At 40.5% G+C, this 19,248-nt stretch overlaps 1 protein-coding gene across 17 annotated transcripts in view; it reads right to left on the bottom strand.

The window, feature by feature from the left end:
- RYR2 (ryanodine receptor 2) overlaps nucleotides 1-19,248 on the bottom strand; it is a 709,125-nt gene that overhangs the window by 202,201 nt on the left and 487,676 nt on the right. For 16 of the 17 annotated variants that reach the window (XM_073338185.1, XM_073338183.1, XM_073338188.1 and 13 more), the window contains 6 exons: nucleotides 15,162-15,302; nucleotides 13,536-13,699; nucleotides 9,405-9,483; nucleotides 8,543-8,632; nucleotides 7,438-7,575; nucleotides 883-960 (listed from right to left, as the gene is read on the bottom strand). In XM_073338185.1, the coding sequence (XP_073194286.1) occupies nucleotides 883-960; nucleotides 7,438-7,575; nucleotides 8,543-8,632; nucleotides 9,405-9,483; nucleotides 13,536-13,699; nucleotides 15,162-15,302 (690 nt within the window). The remainder of the gene's footprint in view (nucleotides 1-882; nucleotides 961-7,437; nucleotides 7,576-8,542; nucleotides 8,633-9,404; nucleotides 9,484-13,535; nucleotides 13,700-15,161; nucleotides 15,303-19,248) is intronic. The other variant, XM_073338190.1, reaches the window with a different exon arrangement.

Raw genomic sequence — 19,248 nt, 5'->3', positions numbered from 1 at the left:
AAAGAGGGATGCTGAGATTGTGAATGTGCTAAGTACCACCTTCTCTTTTCCATTTCTACAGTGTTTCAAAACTTTCATTTTGTTATTAGAATTGCTGGGCAAAGAGTCTTAAATTTCATTTCACAATGGAAAAAACTAGAGCACCTTGTTCTTGGTACCTGACTTCAAGTAATCAACCTGGTGACTAATCTGGATATGATACTTGCAGGAAGTTATTTCTAAGGGAACTGTGTGTGGTGGCCATCCTGATTTATCAGATGATAAACAATACTGACTTGGTAGTTCTTAATAGTAGTGGACGCATTGGTATAGGTCTGTAAATCAACCACAGCTGATAATATTTCTGGAAAAAATAAATACTTTTAAAACACCATTGTCCATTTATTTATCACTTCAAAAGTTATTTTATTTTTACTGGCTCCTGATTATAAATCTGCTGAAAGATTAAAATTTAAAATCATGCCCCCAGTTAATTTCTCTTTTTCCTTTTTCATAAATACAAGGTGGTTTTTCATAAGGCTGACTCATGACCTGGCATTTATTTATTTTAGAAAGAAGAGTAGACGAGGCATTTATTTTGAAAAACATCATACCATGAACTTTGCTAATAGCTACACATAAAAATTAAAGACTGATCCTGCAAGCCTTTGTGTGCGGAACTCCCATTAAAATCATCAGATTCTCTGCACACAGGGGCTTCCAGGGTCAATTGTTCCCTATATAAAACGTTAGGTTTTCAGCCTTAACAGTGCCTTTTGAACTGACTAAAACTACAGGACACTGAACTTTTGTTTTACATAAATCCACAAAAATTTAAGTAAAGAAAAAAGAAAATTTAAGTAAAAAAGAAAATACAAAAGCACTAACTACAATAAGACTTACATGCAGATCTCTGGAGAGGGTAACATTGCTCATGTCGATAGCTCGAGGGGTGTAACCATGGGCAGCATCTACAGACACCTGAATGACAGATGTGCAAAAAAGCAATGAAGTATTACAAATACTAGGTCCTAATAGATTTATGTCACCTAGATATTTGAGGCAATCGAACAGCTAAAGAAAAAACAAACTTGAGGTAGAAAGGAGCACTTACATATCCATTGGCGGAAAAACAGAGAGCATTACATTAGAGTTACATGAGTTTTCTTTTTTTGCCTAACAGCAATAATACTAAAAATGGAACAGATTAACTGGAACCAGGGGTAGATTTAAGAATGCAGATTAGTCAGATAACTGGCAATGTCTGCATTGTAACTATTTCCAGAGAAAGGTCACAATCAGGCAAAAATCTCTCCCCTTTGTCATAGGATGTCCTGGAGGACATCTTCAGAATACAACGGCTGGCGCAGGAGGTGTGGCTAGGATGTCTTATGTCTTGGCAATCCCTGGCAACCATATAAGCATAGTATTACAAATACTAGGTCCTAATAGATTTATGTCACCTAGATATTTGAGGCAATCGAACAGCTAAAGAAAAAACAAACTTGAGGTAGAAAGGAGCACTTACATATCCATTGGCGGAAAAACAGAGAGCATTACATTAGAGTTACATGAGTTTTCTTTTTTTGCCTAACAGCAATAATACTAAAAATGGAACAGATTAACTGGAACCAGGGGTAGATTTAAGAACGCAGATTAGTCAGATAACTGGCAATGTCTGCATTGTAACTATTTCCAGAGAAAGGTCACAATCAGGCAAAAATCTCTCCCCTTTGTCATAGGATGTCCTGGAGGACATCTTCAGAATACAACGGCTGGCGCAGGAGGTGTGGCTAGGATGTCTTATGTCTTGGCAATCCCTGGCAACCATATAAGCTCCTCTGAGCCTCCACTAGTCAGTGTAAATTACAGCAGCCTTTAGGGTATGCTAATATACCCCAAGAACTAGCCTGGCACTCAGTGGCCAGTATTGAGGGGGGAGACAAAAGGACACATTTATATCACAACCCTTCACGGAAGCTGTGATTAGCACTTACAAAGCTGACAAGGAGCCTAGCCTGTATGTAAAAATTGGTATTGAAGCTATATTGAATTGAAGCTATATTGTCTTTTCTATAACCTTTTGTATTGACAAAATACTGAATCCATAGTAACATTTCATAATGACAAAGGCTAAATGCTTAAGCAGTATGTTTAAACAGAACTGAGTTCTCTCTGATTACCCAAGCATGACTTTAGAAATGGACTTCAAAATCTGGATGAATTCAACAATGTGTCAAAAGGCCATGATATTTTCTCTCAGACTTGTATTCTAGGACAGCATTTTTTATTCTGAAAAGACCATTACTTCCATGTAAAATTAGGGCAATGTGAGTGTAAAATGCTACCACATCTCTTGTGATGATGTAAATGACTATTCATAGGGTAAGGCAACACAGAGCAAGGCTCCTACTTTCTGCCACATGCTTTTCTGTTTGATCAGGCAAAATTAATACATCAAAGAAAGGCAGAAGTATGAAAATAGTTTGTATTTTACTAATATATCCAAGTCAATGTCATCTAGCAGTGTTGCAGGCCACATGTCTTTTTTTAAGTGAGAGTAAAACTGAGATCATCAATACTGGTCTTTCTTTTAAAATTATTTTTAATTTTAGTTTTGGCTGTCCCCGAGACTCTTCTGTGGCACATTTAGAGGATGCCTCCTCCCACATTCCCTACATCATCAGAAAGAAGGAGCACCTGGGACATACTGACAGCTTAAAGACAAAAGACTGCTTCTTAAAATGGCAGCTTCAGCAGCCTAAGATGCCCCTGAAAATATTTTGGCAGCATGGGGAACTAGGGAAAATACCTCTTCTGCCACAAGAGGCAGACAGTTTCATGGGGGGAAATTAATTGTCTGGCTATGCAGACTCCCTCGTCAGGCCCTACGCTACCAGTACTCCCAGCTATCTTTGAGACACCACTGACTTCCTGAGGAAACTACAATCCATCGGTGATCTTCCTGAAAACACCATCCTGGCCACCATGGATGTAGAAGCCTTCTATCCCAACATTCCACACAAAGATGGACTACAAGCCGTCAGGAACAGTATCCCCGATAATGTCATGGCAAATCTGGTGGCTGAACTTTGTGACTTTGTCTTCACCCATAACTATTTCACATTTGGGGACAATGTATACCTTCAAATCAGTGGCACTGCTATGGGTACCCACATGGCCCCACAGTATGCTAATATTTTTATGGCTGACTTAGAACAACACTTCCTCAGCTCTCGTCCCCTAATACCCCTACTCTACTTGCGCTACATTGATGATATCATCATCATCTGGACCCATGGAAAAGAAGCCCTTGAGGAATTCGACCATGATTTCAACAGTTTCCATCCCACCATCAACCTCAGCCTGGACCAGTCCACACAAGAGATCCACTCCCTGGACACTACGGTGCTAATAAGCGATGGTCACATAAACACCACCCTATACCGGAAACCTACTGACCTCTATTCCTACCTACATGCCTCCAGCTTTCACCCAGACCACACCACACGATCCATCGTCTACAGCCAAGCTCTACGATACAACCGCATTTGCTCCAACCCCTCAGACAGAGACAAACACCTACAAGATCGCTATCAAGCATTCTTACAACTACAATACCCACCTGCTGAAGTGAAGAAACAAACTGACAGAGCCAGAAGAGTACCCAGAAGTCACCTACTACAGGACAGGCCCAACAAAGATAATAACAGAACGCCACTAGCCATCACCTTCAGCCCCCAACTAAAACCTGTCCAACGCATCATCAAGGATCTACAACCTATCCTGAAGGACGACCCATCACTCTCACAAATCTTGGGAGACAGGCCAGTCCTTGCCTACAGACAGCCCCCCAACCTGAAGCAAATACTCACCAGCTACCACATACCATACAACAAAAACACTAACCCAGGAACCTATCCTTGCAACAAAGCCCGTTGCCAACTGTGTCCACATATCTATTCAGGGGACACCATCATAGAGCCTAATCACATCAGTCACACTATCGGAGGCTCGTTCACCTGCACATCTACCAATGTGATATATGCCATCACGTGCCAGCAATGCCCCTCTGCCATGTACATTGGTCAAACTGGACAGTCTCTACGTAAAAGAATAAATGGACACAAATCAGTTGTCAAGAATTATAACATTCGTAAACCAGTCGGACAACACTTCAATCTCTCTGGTCACTCGATTTCAGACCTAAAGGTCGCAATATTACAACAAAAAGACTTCAAAAACAGACTCCAATGAGAGACTGCTGAATTGGAATTAATTTGCAAACTGGATACAATTAACTTAGGCTTAAATAGAGACTGGGAGTGGATGTGTCATTACACAAAGTAAAACTATTTCCCCATGTTTATTTCCTCCACTCCCCACTGCTCCTTGGATGTTCCTGTTAACTGCTGGAAATGACCCAGCTTGATTATCACTACAAAAGGTTTTCTCCCCCCCGCTCTCCTGCTGGTAATAGCTCATCTTAAGTGATCACTCTCCTTACAGTGTGTATGATAACACCCATTGTTTCATGTTCTGTGTGTATATAAATCTCCCAACTGTATTTTCCACTGAATGCATCCGATGAAGTGAGCTGTAGCTCATGAAAGCTTATGCTCAAATAAATTGGTTAGTCTCTAAGGTGCCACTAGTACTCCTTTTTTTTTTGCAAAGCTAAAGTGCTGTCACAACGTACATAAAATAAAAATTAATGTATATTTCAGATTTGTTTACAGTTGCAGACAATTTAGTTGTTACTTGTACCTCTGAGAGATAACAATATTTCCAGAAAGAGGCATGATTTTTAAATTTACAAATTCTATTTAAAGTTTAACCCACTGGTACAACAAAACAAAGTTACAGCTTAAGTTTGCCATTTGTGTGGATAACTTGAAGGACAAAAGGAAGCTGGTTAATTGAGGCAGGTTCCCTCATTTGACCATGACCATTTATCTATTCTCTTTTCCTTCCCATAATCTACATACTGTTATTTGACAATGGCATTATTACCACTAGGCAGATTTCCCCATATTCCTCACTGATTTTTAAAAGATGTGCTTTACGAAGTGTGACAAAGTTCCTGCTCTACCTTGGTGGGTCTTGCGCTTATTGGCGGATTTGCTCGCCTTGGAGCTTCACGGCAGCCCTCAGCTTGGCCGTTTTTCTGAACCCACAGTCCAGGTCGACTCCTCCTATGTCTGATCAGGAGTTGGGAGAATTTGGGGGGAACCCGGGCCCGCCCTCTACTCCGGGTTCCAGCCCAGGGCCCTGTGGAATGGAGCTGTCTATAGTGCCTCCTGGAACAGCTGTGCGACAGCTACAACTCCCTGGGCTACTTCCCCATGGCCTCCTCCCAACACCTTCTTTATCCTCATCATGGGACCTTCCTCCTGGTGTCTGATAATGTTTGTACACCTCAGTCCTCCAACAGTCCGCGTGCTCTCACTCAGCTCCTAGTGCCTCTTGCTTCCAGCTCCTCACACGCACACCACAAACTGAAGTGAGTTCCTTTTTAAAACCCAGGTGCCCTGATTAGCCTGCCTTAATTGATTCTAGCAGCTTGTTGATTGGCTGCAGGTGTTCTAATCAGCCTGTCTTAATTGTCTCCAGAAGGTTCCTGATTGTTCTGGAACCTTCCCTGTTACCTTACTCAGGGAAAAGGGACCTACTTAGCCTGGGGCTAATATATCTGCCCTCTAGTACTCTCCTATAGCCATCTGGCCCGACCCTGTCACAGAAGTTAGATAACTTTGCCTCATGGCAGCACTGGCTCAGATTTTCAAACATGAGAGTTAAAAAAAAAGACAGCCATTTATGTGATTTGGTCTAAAATACCAACAGTCTTCATAATGACACATCTTCTGAAAATATTTATATGTATGTACTGGAGAGTCAATGGACCCCTTTGAAAAATGCCTCCTGTTTATCCTTAAGAATATCTTTTAGGGCAGTGTACTTAGAATTATGCACACAACTCCTATGAACAACAGAATGTAAACATATTCCTTCATTTCTCTCTGATACAAAATAATGTTTTCCTAATTACAACAGTTCAAACAGCGCTGTACATAAAAATGGCCACACTGGGTCAGACCAATAATCAATCTAGCCCAGTATCTTCTGACAGTGGACAGTGCCAGATACTTCAGAGGGAATGAACAGAACAAGGCAATTATTGAGTGAGCCATCCAGTCGCAGCTTCTAGCAGTCAGAGGACACCCAGAACATGAGGTTGCATCCCTGATCATCTTAGCTAATAACCACTGATGGACCTATCCTCTATGAACTTACCTAATTGTTTTTTAGCACAGTTATTCTTTCGGCAACATGCTCCACAGGTTAACTCTGCATTATGTGAAGAAGTACTTCCTTATGTTTGTTTTAAACCTGCTATTATTTTCATTAGGTGACCCTTAGTTCTTGTATTATGTGAAAGAATTAACATTTCCCTATTCACTTTCTCCACACCAGTCATTATTTTATAGACCTCAGTCATATCCCCCCCTCGTCATCTCTTTTTGAAGCTGAACAATCCCAGCCTTTTTAATCTGTCCTCATATGAAAGCTGCTTCATGCCACTCATCATCTTTGTTGCCCTTCTCTGTACTTTTCCAATTCTAATATAGCTATTTTGAGATAAGTATTCAAAGTGTGGGCGTACCATGGATGTATATAGTGGCATTATGATATTTTCTGTCTGATTATCTATCCCTTTCCTAACATTCCTAACATTTTTACCTTTTTTGATTGTTGCTGCACACTGAGAAGATGTTTTGAGAGAACTATCCACCGTGACTTCAAGATATCTTTCTTGAGTGGTAACAGCACATGAAGACCCTATCATTTTGTATGTGTAGCTGTGACTATGTTTTCCAGTGTGCCTTACTTTGCATTACATTATCATCATAAATAGCATCATAATTGACCCTAAGCAAAGTGAAAAATTTCAAAAATTACATAAATTTTTCAATCTCAATTTAAAAAAAATGTTTAATACCAAATTATGTGGGAACTACTCTATTGGGAGATCTAACAAACTGGACATTTTCAGCTTGTTAATTCAGTCTCTTTGAGATGTATTTTTTGTTTACACAAAGTTTTTTTTCCCTTTTTTTAAAACCACAAGCATTTTTTCACCCTGGCACAATTTGGAAGCGTGGTAACAGATTTTGCTTAGATTTTTATGTTTGGGCTATGGCCAAAAAGGGAACATTACAACTGAAAAGGAGAGTTTTCATGAAGTTTTGAGCATGTGAAATAAGACGTTAATAGACATGTGAACTTTACCTTCAAGTGAGTGCTATAATAAAGACACATGGGGGAAGCTCAAGAACATCTCAAGCAGATTTTGACACTTGCATTTTAAATACACCATTCCGGTAAAAAGACAGAGACACACACAATATCAGAACATAGTCTTTAATAAAATGGCTTGAAGCCTGTCACAGTACTCACCTGACTTGTCTGAGATATGCGACGTGTCCGATTATAAAGGGCCATACTATCTCCTTCCCTTGTCCTTTCAATCCGCCATCCCCAAGCTAGCATGGTTTTCAAAGATTCTTTGATTGGCCACCGATAAATTTCTTTTTCCTAGGGTAAGTACACATGGGAGTGACTGACTATCTTGATGATTGTATAACTGAATGGAATAAAATCTAATGCACTATTACTAGCCCTCTGCCCTGTTGTGTAGCACTGCAAATTTACATCCATTGAGACAAATTGCAAACAGCCTGCTGTGGGATAGAAACAGCAAAGAAGCAGTCTGTGCATGGATAAGAAGGCCAATTAAGAGAAACAGTAAGGGCAACTATTTATTCCTGAACCACTTATGCAAACCAAATCATATGGACATGTGATACATGCACTTTTTCAGTATCACGGATGAGTAAGGCTACGTTTTAGTCACTGGTATTTTTAGTAACAGTCACGGACAGGTCACGGGCAGTAAACAAAAATTCACGGCCCATGACCTGTCCATGACTTTTACTATATACCCCTGACTAAAACTTGCGGAGGGCTGCCTGGGGGCATCATGGGTGCTGGGTGAGGGTGGCCTGGGTGTTCGGGGACCTCCGCTGGTGCTGGAGGAGGGGGTTAGTGGGGCCGACAACCTGGCTACGTGCTCTCCCCACCCGCACCCCCCGCACCAGCAGAGTTTGGGTGTGGGTGTGGGAGTGGGCAGGGGGTTGGGGACAGGGTGAGGTTTGCTATCACATTGTAAAAACAAAGTGGAGACAAGACACTTTAGTTTTAACACAAGATAAACTCAGTGAGGTCAACCATGATTGGGGGCTACAGTGCTGACCTCACCTAGCTACCTCGCAATAAAAACTACAAGTGTTTTGTCTCCATTTAGGATTGTACAGTGAGGTAACAACCACATTAGCTATCTTGCTGTGTAAAACAAAACAAAAAAACAAACAAAAACATCTTTGTGTCAGTGAAGACAAAGACAAAATGCCAAATTTCACAAACAGCCAGTTGCCTCTTACCAAAGATAGAGAAACAAATGTTTAGAAACATCTGTGTAATGAAGAATGAACAAATTCCTCACCTTTTCTGATAATAATTTATATTGTTTCATTAATGGCTGCACCTTGGAAGACTCAGAATATGTTTCACCATACATCCATCCATTTGCAAACTGAAAAAAGTGAAGGAAGAAAGGAAAAAGCAGTGAGAATATGAAGAAAGAATAATCAGAAATCTTATATTTATTTACTTATAAAAAAGAATTGGCATAATGCGTCTGTAAGACTATTTTCTTATTCAAGTCTAAATCTTTTGCTCCCTTCCCCACCACTCCCTCACAACCTAACCTCCTGCCCTCCCCCCCTGCGTGCACGCACACACACACAAACACAGTGGAATCAGTTAGGTCCAATGTCATTTTTACTTCTGAATGTCCAGACTTTTGTTATTTTATCACAACATTTATGTTATCTTAAAGTAAATACATTTGAATATACTTTCTTATTTACTATTCTGCCAGGGTGTCTCTATGAATAGGGACAACACTCTTTGAGGCAGACAGCAGATTTTAACACCAAGCCTGTGGTTTTTACAGAGATATAAAATGTCTTTTGAAAAAATAAAACTTAAAGTGTGAAGTAACAAAACTACTTAAAAATCTACCAATTACATTTTTCTCAAAACAAACACACACACACACACACACACACAAACAAAATGCTGGTATGTCCAAGTTCTGACCAGATGAGTGCAGCTATAGAACTCTTGAAAAAAGCAACTCAAGATAAAAATGATGATACAGTCTTAGCCAGACATCACTAATGTAATGCTACAACAACCCCAAAAACTTGAGTAAAAACTTAAGTAGAATCCTCAGAAAATATAGGTAGAGCGTTAATATTCTGAATGCACCTCAGAATATTAAGAAAATAATATAATGTTACCTTTTCCATTGACCATTTATCATGAGAATGTTCTGCATATTTGTTAATGAAATATTCTAGCTTTTCAGGAATTGTAATACTGAAAAAGAAAAAAAACAAATTTCAATACATTATATATGTTATAATTTGAAAGGGTTCTTTTAAAGAAAATTTCTGAAAAATTATAGAGCACTATATACTGCCAGTTAGAGTGTACTGTTGTGCTGCATTCCCCATACAGAAAAGGAGGACTTGTGGCACCTTAGAGACTAACAAAATTTATTTGAGCATAAGCTTTCGTGAGCTACAGCTCACTTCATCGGTTGCATCCAGTAGATATAGAAAAATGTTAGGACCATTATACAAGGCACTGATGAAACCTCATCTGGAATACTGTGTGCAATTCTGATATCCCATGTTTAAGAAAAATAAATTCAAACTGAAACAGGTGCAGAGAAGGGCTACTAGAATGATCCAAGGAATGGAAAACCTATCTTAAGAGAGGAAACTCAAAGAGTTTGGCCTGTTTAGCCTAACCAACAGAAGACTGGGGGGAAATATGATTGCTGTGTATAAATACATCAGACGGATAAATGCCAGGGAAGGAGAGAAGTTATTTAAGGTAAGTGCCAATGTTGATACAAGAACAAAGGGCAATAAACTGGCCAGCAACAAGTTTAGGCTTGAAATTAGATGAAGGTTTCTAACCAACAAAGGAGTGACATTCTGGAACAGCCTTCGAAGGGGAGCAGTGGGGCAATAAACCTAACTGGCTTTGAGACTGAGCTTGATAAGTTTATGGAGGGGATGGTATGATGAGACTGCCTAACAATGGTGTGTGGACCATCAGCGACTGCTAGTAGGAAATATCCTCAATGGCTGGAGATGGCACACTAGATGGGGAGGGCTCTGAGTTACTACAGGGAATTCTTTCCCAGGTGTCTGACTGGTAAGTCTTGTCAATGTGCGCAGGGTCCAACTAATTGCCATATTTGGAGTGAGAAAGAATTTTCCCCTAGGCCATGTTGGCAGAGACCCTGAGAGTTTTTCACCTTCCTCTGCAGCATGGGTCACTTACAGGTTTAAACTAGAGTAAATGTGGATTCTCTGTAACCTGAAGTCTTTACATCATGATTTGAGGACTTCAGTAACTCAGCCACAGGTTATGTCTCTATTACAGGAGTGGGTGCGGGAGATTCTGTGGCTTGAGATGTGCAAGAGGTCAGATTAGATGATCACAATAGTCCCTTCTGGCATTAAAATGTATGCGTGTAATGACGTACAAAATGTGCTGAAGTTTTCTGATATGGATTTAGATTATTAACATCAACTTATTTGTGTTTTAACATATATTTCAGTTCCTATTTTCCAGAAATACAGTGCATATTATATACATAATATAAATTCACTGTCAACCACTTCTTGTTAAAGCAATTATAAACCTGCAAATTTCATTATATAGTTGAAATACTGCAGTTTATAGCCACTCAAAAAGGTACAAATTTCAGATCCCATTGAACGCCTAAAAGCCATTCAATATGAAAAATAAAAAAATCAATATGCAAATAAACTAGCCATCTTTCAGGTGCGCAAGAGGGTACTGAAGTTGAGATTGATTTACCACTACAGAAAGAGCAGTAATACTTTTCTTTCAAACAAAAACAAATACTACAGTACAGTGGTCACCAACCGGTCGATCCCGATCTCGGGGCTGCCACTAAGACAGGCTCCCTGCCTGCCCTGCCCCCACACTGCTCCCGGAAGCAGCCAGTGCAGCCCTGTGGGCAGAGGGCAGGGCTCTTGCAGAGGGGGGCAGCATGCGGAGCCATGTGCCGCCCGCCCCCCCCGGGACCACAGAGGCACGTTGGCCCCTTCCAGGAGCGGGGGGGCCAGGGTAGGCAGGGAGCCTGCTTTAGAGATAAGTGCTACCCCAAACCCCAGCCCTGAGCCCCCTCCCGGAGCCAGCAACCCATACCCCCTCCTGCACCCCAAACCCACTCCTGCACCTCAACCCCAGCCCTGACCCCCCTCCCAGAGTCAGCACCCCCACCCCCTCCTGCATCCAAACACTCTGCCCCAGCCCTGACCCCCCCCTCCCAGAACCAGCACCCTGTACCCCCTCCTGCACCCCAACACTCTGCTCCAGCCCAGAGCTCCCTCCTGCACCCCAATCTCCGGCCCCAGGCTCAACCCAGAGTCCCCTCCCACACTGCGAATCCCTTCGCTCCAGGCCAGAGCCAGCACGCCCTCCCAAACCCTACCTGAGCCAAGTGAGTGAGTGACGGGGGGGTGGGGTGGGGAACAGAGTTAGTGGGGTGGGGCTTTAAGGAAGGGGCAGGACCTCAGGGAAGGGGCAGCGTAGATCCTGGGTTGCCCTTACATTCAAAAAGTGATCTTGGGTGTAAAAAGGTTGGAGACCACTGCTACAGAACATTTTCTAATGAACAATTTATCATATAAAGCAGTCTCCTACACCTGTGCTCCAGAAAAGGAAAATTGCTTACTGATAATTGTTTGTCATAGTACCCTCTTCTCCCATTCTATGACAGCGGATTAAGGGATAGACAATGTTATAGTGCCATCTACTGGGAAGCAAGGAGCGTCTGTCCTTTAATCCTTTGTCATAGGATCAGAGAAAAGAGAGATGTACAACAGTAATTATTCCAAGTAGTTAACAATTAGTGTAGTACTGTGCAAAAATTTATCGAGGTATGAAGTAGGAAGAAGCCACAAAAGATTCATCATGTGTGCTCAGCAGGGGGCTTGGGGGGGGTTTAGGGGGCGCAATACAGTACTCTGCATGAAGTCACAAATTGAACAAATTACAGCCTGCAGCCATATCACCTATAATCACTTCTAAACGGGGTCAGGCCTGGTTAGTACTTAGATGGGGGACTGGCAGGTAAACAGCTCATGACGGAGGTGATATTGGTAAGGCAGTACTTTCTCTTTGAACCAATACCTCACCAATGCCTTAGTATGGCGCTAAGGGGAAACTGTGATGCTTCAGATGATGTCTTTTGAAAGAGGTTAAAAACCAGTCTTGACAAATTATTGTCCTTGAAAGTCCCATAACAACACTTTTTCACAGCCAGGAGTGTGGCCACCAGAGAGTTGGGCAAACTCTAATTATTTGGTTATTTATATTCTGTCTACCTAAAATTCACTCCAGCAATATCAACTGGATAAAGTAATCTTCATTTCATGTCCTAAATGGTTGTGTAGGACTGTTATGTAGTTAGACACTTAGCACATTACACTTCAGAGGTGATTGTACTTTAGTGGTGGGCAACATGATTCCTCTATTCAGGGCTAGATTGTGGCTTTTGCAGCCATCGTCACATTATGGGCGTGTGTGTGCATAAGCCCAGTGCACCAGTGGCAGCTCTTTGAGGTATTCTGCCTGTTGAGTGCTGAGATAGACAGAATGTCTATAAGGGCACTTGCGAAGCCATGCCTACAAGTAATCTTGTTGAAGAAGTAGCGTGGTGGTCTTATTTCTGTCAAATTTTTATCATCATTGTGTGTGCAGAAGTATGGGGCTATGGTCACATCCAGGATATTAAATCCATTTGGGCTTTGTGCACTTTGGGTGTATAAAATCGCTGGCTCTTGCACTCATAGGACACAAACAGTGGGATTCTGGCTGCCCATTGCAAAGATGTGGCAAGCTAAAGAGAGCGCTCCTTCTGGCCACTCCCCATCTTGGCACACCTGTGCAAAACAGCCAGAACGTGGGCTGTAGCTTGGAATCCTTCTGGATAAAAAGGCATTACATCAATGTACAATCACCACCACATTTTGCAGAGTAATATTGAAGTGGCAGTCACAGGAATTTAGCACTTGGCTCCTGTTAACTATTAATTACTTTTACAACTCCCAAAAGTGTGCTAGGTGCTTCTGAGAACGAATGGGTTCAGGTAGTTTAATTGCCATGCTGAAAATTTATCTCATTTGTGGTAAGGTGTCCAAGGAATATATAGTGAACCACTTGTGGCTTTCATGTTTTACAACCAAACAAGACCCCCATTCTATCTTAAGGATGGTAATTCAAGATGGGCATGCACTTATGTGTTTTCTTTACTACCATATTTCAATTACAGGCTTAAACTGTTCATGGTAAAAATGAGCTGCAACAGAAAAAGTTCATACTTTGAGGTATCAACAGGTTGTGGGTTAAAGTTCCCATCTGAATCCATTGAAGCCTGTTTTTCCATCATACTGACATAATTGGATTCCATGTAGTCTGGGGGTAAAGCTCCTGCAACTGCACTCAGGCAGGGCAAAGCCAGTTTGAACAGTTCCTGTTCATACTTCTGTGAAGAAACATGGGATAAAAAGACACAGTGGTGAATGGAGATTATTTCTGTTATTGCTGAAATTGACTCAACATTATAGCCATACATGAAGCCAAATTGTAATGGAACAACTTTTTTACTCAATGTGAAACAGACTCTCAGTTCTGAAAATAAAAAACTGACGTCTCAACTACACTGAAATACGACTGAATACTGAAGCTGGACTTAGGACCAAATCCTGCTTTCATTGAAGTCGAATGGAAAAACGATTATTCACTTTGGTGGGAGCCGGACTGGTCCCGCACAGGGTGCCAGAACAGAGTAAAGCAAAGGAATATCCAACACTTGTCCAAGAACCTGGATTTTCTATACCAAATGGCTTCCCATCATGGTGAAATCCTCATCAGGCTGGGGGAAAAAAACACTATATAATGTCCAAATGCATTATCTAAGTCTTGTTCAGCAAAGGTATAGATGATATTTCAAAGATAGTTGAGCTCATGTTTAAAATTTTTAAATGATCATGAAAAAACAGCTGTAATAAACATTTGCATGATTTAAATTTATTAAATTATCAATAGTTTTTCTTCCAAGGAGGAAACAAGTCCTGAAGAGATAATATGATGGTACTTATCACAAATTAAACTTAACTTCTAGATACATTTCATTAGCGCTACTATAGTGTATAATATAGGGCCTGATCCTACAAACTCATACTCGTATAAGTAGTCCTTATTACAGTGAGTGGGTGCATGGAACTAAAAGGTCCTACTGTGTAAGCAAGGATTAAGTATGCTTCCCTTCTTAGACTACAACAGCCAGAGGTTGTTAACCTTCAGGACACACTAAAAGGCCCATTTTTCCTCCTTACCTGTGATGAGATAGGTGATGGGGAGGACTGAATAGAGGTGGTGTAGGACTCTGGTGGGAATTTGGTGAAGAAGTGAATTAACATTTGTTATATTAATGCTGTTGCTGCATGAATTGATTTCACCTGTGGTAACAGATGGGTCTGTGTATCGGTGTGTTTTTAAAGATTGTCAAGGTAAGATCATTGGAAGGGCTCTCTTTTACTGTACAGTAATAAGAAGTCATATAAACAAAAAGACAAATAAAATGTAAGGGTATACAGGATTGGACCCCTACAGGATTGCATGGATACCATTTTATTTTTTAAAATGATTATATTTATCATGGAAGCAGCATATTCCTTGACAAATTGTTAAACTTAAGCATTTTGAGGATCTTATAAGTGTACACTATTATTAGCGATTTGATTAAATAGTATTAAAAACACATATAGCTTTAGCACATTCGATGTTTGCCGCATAATCTGTTGTGCATGTATTTTTCTTAATTGATGCAGAAGAATTTATAATGTAATTACATAATTTTGATGTAATTAATTCAGTTGAAATAAATACTTTGAATAGAAATGATCAGCGTATGTTGTGATCATGGAGAACTACATAAAAATTACCTTTTGAGACAGGGCATCAAAGATACCCCAGAACAACTTTCTGGATAAATGAAGTTCTTCTTCTGATGCAGCACCAAAGTTGCCCCACCCACTTGGCAGGCAATAATACTTCCAGCATCTTTCGTAATGATTTGTCAGCAACTAGAACACAAATATTTTGAAAGCATCCAAAATATATAACATAATTGATTGTGTTTATCTATCTTGACTTTCAAACACTATTCGATCCACACAATAATTACACACTAGAACAGTCTCTCAATTCATTCAAGAAGTTCATGTTCTAATATACTGTTTGCCTTTACAATCCAATAAGGAAAATTATTAATAATAATTACAATTTAAAAACAGTGGCTAAGCATTTTACAGTTTTCCAATTCTTAATATTCTGTAATTCTTTTAGATTTCAGATTAATGTTACTGCTTAACCTTAGATGGCACTTGTTGTAACATCTGTGGTCTAGTGCTTAAGCATAGGAAAGAAGGTGAGGTCCTCACCCTATTGAAGTCAATGGCAAAGTTCCAACAGACTTCAATAAAGCCAAGATATCACCCAGAGTGTTTGCATCCTGCATTTTATTCTGGACTCTACAATGACTGCTGCAGGAAGAAAACACAAGACATCAGGAATGTGATTTAACTAGGCAGCAAAATTATTAAGCAATACATCTTGGAACTATCCAGCAATAACTCATCCAGTGCAGGTCATCCTTCCTTCTGTAATCCGTACAATTTGGTAGAAGGCTTCTGTAAACCCCCAACCCCTCTCTTCTGCCTGATTCCAGCATCCCCTTGTATGAAGGATAAGTGGATAGGGAAGAAGGGGTTGTCTCCTTACTGTACCGGACATTAGGAGCCCCATCCCCATTCTCCACCTTCTTTAGGAGCTGCCTTCTCCTAATCTGCTTCAAATTCTAGTTTTTCAGGGAACCAGACTGTCTAGTGAACAAACATTTGCACTGGACACCTGCAAAATTGTGACAAAATGAATTTAAAAACCTAACCTCTTTCCACCAGCTCCCTCGCCTGCTGAGAGGAAACTGAAAAAAACCCTACATTGCCCACACCAATTTGGCACTAAGGGAAAAATTCCATCCCAACCCCAAAATACATCTAGTATGATGCTCACAGCAAGGCCCAAAAACCTGGTCCTCCTCTAATTCCAACTGGCAGAAATGGGCACAGAATGGTGCCCTGGAGAGGGGGAAGGGTTTATAAGCTCCCCCTTGGGTGCACAGTGGCTAATAAGTTTATGTTGCCCCCTTCTGACCCAAAACGTCCCCCCCTTCCTGTCCTCAAGTCCACAAAGAGACTGGGTTCCCATGAGGAGGGGAAGAAACAAGGGGGAAATCTTTAAAGGGGCCAAGGGATTTATTTTCCTCCCTGCTCGTCCTTCCCACCTCTGAGGCTGAGGAACAGTGAGCATTTTGTGATCTTTGTCCAATCCGTTCACCTCTCAGGCACTGAGTTTACCCACCTGTGAAACAGGTATAAATAATACTTACACCTCGTGTATCTCAAAGGCGCATTCTTAAACTTAATTGAGATAAAGTGCTCTAAGAATTTAGATGAAAGATGCTATAAAAAGGATAAATAATTTTAATCCTTCATGATTCACTTAAAAACTGAAAATTAAAGGCGCTCAAAGAAATAAACTCCTTGAAACATGACAATTTTTGCTTTTAACTTTAACATTGATTGTAAAAGTTGAAAACAGACTGCTGGAGATTATTTTATTTCTGCACATAATTTACTTTCTATACAATATTTCTCTCTCAGAAATCCTGGGGCAGTCTTAAATCTAAAGAAGTTATTTATGTTGAGAGCAGCATACCATTTATCATCCTGAAGGCATATTGATAGCATTGTTCTATGACAGAAGTTCTTAACCTTTTCAATACCATGACCCTATCTTACACCAGCAAAGAGTTTCAGGATCCCCCTTTCCATCTGGCTATAAATGAAAAGGAAGGGTGGTCAGAGTCCCTTGGACCTGTTTGCCCCACCCTGAGGATCATAACCCCCAGGCTGAGAACGTACGCTCTATGAAACTTTTGTGAAAGACAACAAAAGTGAATTCTTGATATTTTGAAATTGCTTTCACCAGGAGGCCAGCAGCTGTAAAGTAAAATTTTTGTCAGCACTGCAAAAGTTGCTGAGTCAGACTCTTAAAAGCAATAACAGAACATCAGGGGGCTGCATTATAAAAGCATGATTCCATTGTGTCTGGAATACACCTTTTGGAAAGCTCTTGGTTCCTATTTTCATTCTATTTTAGTCTTCTGGGCTGGAATCTTGAGATTATTATAGCTTCAAAATAACGTCACTCATGATGTGTTAGGATATAGATATTCAGGCCTGTCTGTAAAGGCCTATACTCTAAGAATTTAGGTGTGTTCTTATCACTTAGCGAATTATAGAGGTATAAAAGAAAGAATCAAAATCACTGTCTGCCAGTGTAAGGTCCTTCTCTTACTGTGACAGTCTGAGGCCCTGTTCTTAGGCTAAGATCTTTGGCTAAGCAGCAGAGGCAGCCATAAGCTGAGAAGCGAACGGTCACATCCTCACATTCCAAACTAATCACGTTGAAATAAGGTGCTATTGGGCTGTTAGGAATACAATCCTGTCCTGATAATGCCTATCGCCTCCAGAGAAAGGGAAGTGCCTAGAAGATGTAAAAGGAAACTTAGTTTGATAGCATCCTGTCTGGCAAGAACTCACTTATCAATAGCTGGGATGTGAAATCCTCATTTCTTTGTTGTTCTGTCACCGTAGTCCCCATTTCCCTATTGTTTGTCTGTATAATCTCTGTCTGGTTCTGTGATTGTTTCTGTCTGCTGTATAATTAATTTTGCTGGGTGTAAACTAATTAAGGTGGTGGGATATAATTGGTTAAATAATCATGTTACAATATGTTAGGATTGGTTAGTTAAATTTCAGGAAAATGATTGGTTAAGGTAAAGCTAAGCAGAACTCAAGTTTTACTATATACTCTGTAGTTAATCAGGAAGTAAAGGGGGGGAAATGGGAACAGGGAATGGGAGTGGGAAAATTGGAATCATGTTTTGCTAAGGGGGGGACATGGGAACAGGGACACAGGGACACAGGTAAGGCTCTGTGGTCTCAGAGCTGGGAAGGGGGACACTAAGGAAGGAAACTGGAATCATGCTTGCTGGAAGTTGACCCTAATAAATATCGAATTGTTTGCACCTTTGGACTTCGGGTATTGTTGTTCTCTGTTCATGCGAGAAGGACCAGGGAAGTAAGCGGGTGAAGGAATAATCCCCTAACATGATGTATTGTCACTAAAGTGGAGGACTCTTTAGAATATCTAAAGAGCAGTTGTTGGCATGGAAGTTAAACAACAGATATACCGTTATCTCTTTACTGGAGAGTTCCAGGGAATAAAAGAAAAAAATATTAAGCTAGATTTTTTTGTTCATCTATTTCAACAATCCTGCAGAGAGAGAAAAAGTTCCATAGATAGATGACTCAAGTAAACAAACAAAATATTCTGAATTACAGCCAGTATACAAGGCACTGGACCTTCATCTTCTCATAAGTCAGAACAAGTCACGAGACACAAAACTTAAAATGTTCATAGTACATTATAATAGAGATACTAAATTCAAAGTTATAACTCCCTAAAATCTTCAGAAAGTCCTGTAGAGAACAGACGAAAGGAGGATTTTGACTCCAACCAAAAATGTAACTATATATCTGAAGTCCAGGTGTACTGCTCCCATGGATTTAAAAAGAGAACACAATGTTGTAACTATTTTCATAACTAAACAAAGACCAAGATATGTAATGGGAATCACCTAATTCTTCATCACACCTGTTGAATCATAGCTGTGACAGATCTGACAATTTCCTGCCATATCCTTATTGAATTAAGTTTAAATACCTATAGCGTCCATTGTATTAAATGAATGAATTAGTGGTATTGTGGGGCGAGACTGTATGTAACCTCTTGAGGAGGGAGATGTGACAGATGTGAGAACTGGGGGTTCAAAGGACCACATTAAACAATGTGCCAGACAAGAATGGACTTTTTGGAACAAAAAGCATTACGTGGTTTTCCTGG

The sequence above is a fragment of the Lepidochelys kempii genome, chromosome 3 (assembly GCF_965140265.1).
Source record: "Lepidochelys kempii isolate rLepKem1 chromosome 3, rLepKem1.hap2, whole genome shotgun sequence".
Classification (NCBI taxonomy): Eukaryota; Metazoa; Chordata; order Testudines; family Cheloniidae; genus Lepidochelys; species Lepidochelys kempii.
This window is presented reverse-complemented; position numbering and strand designations above follow the sequence as displayed.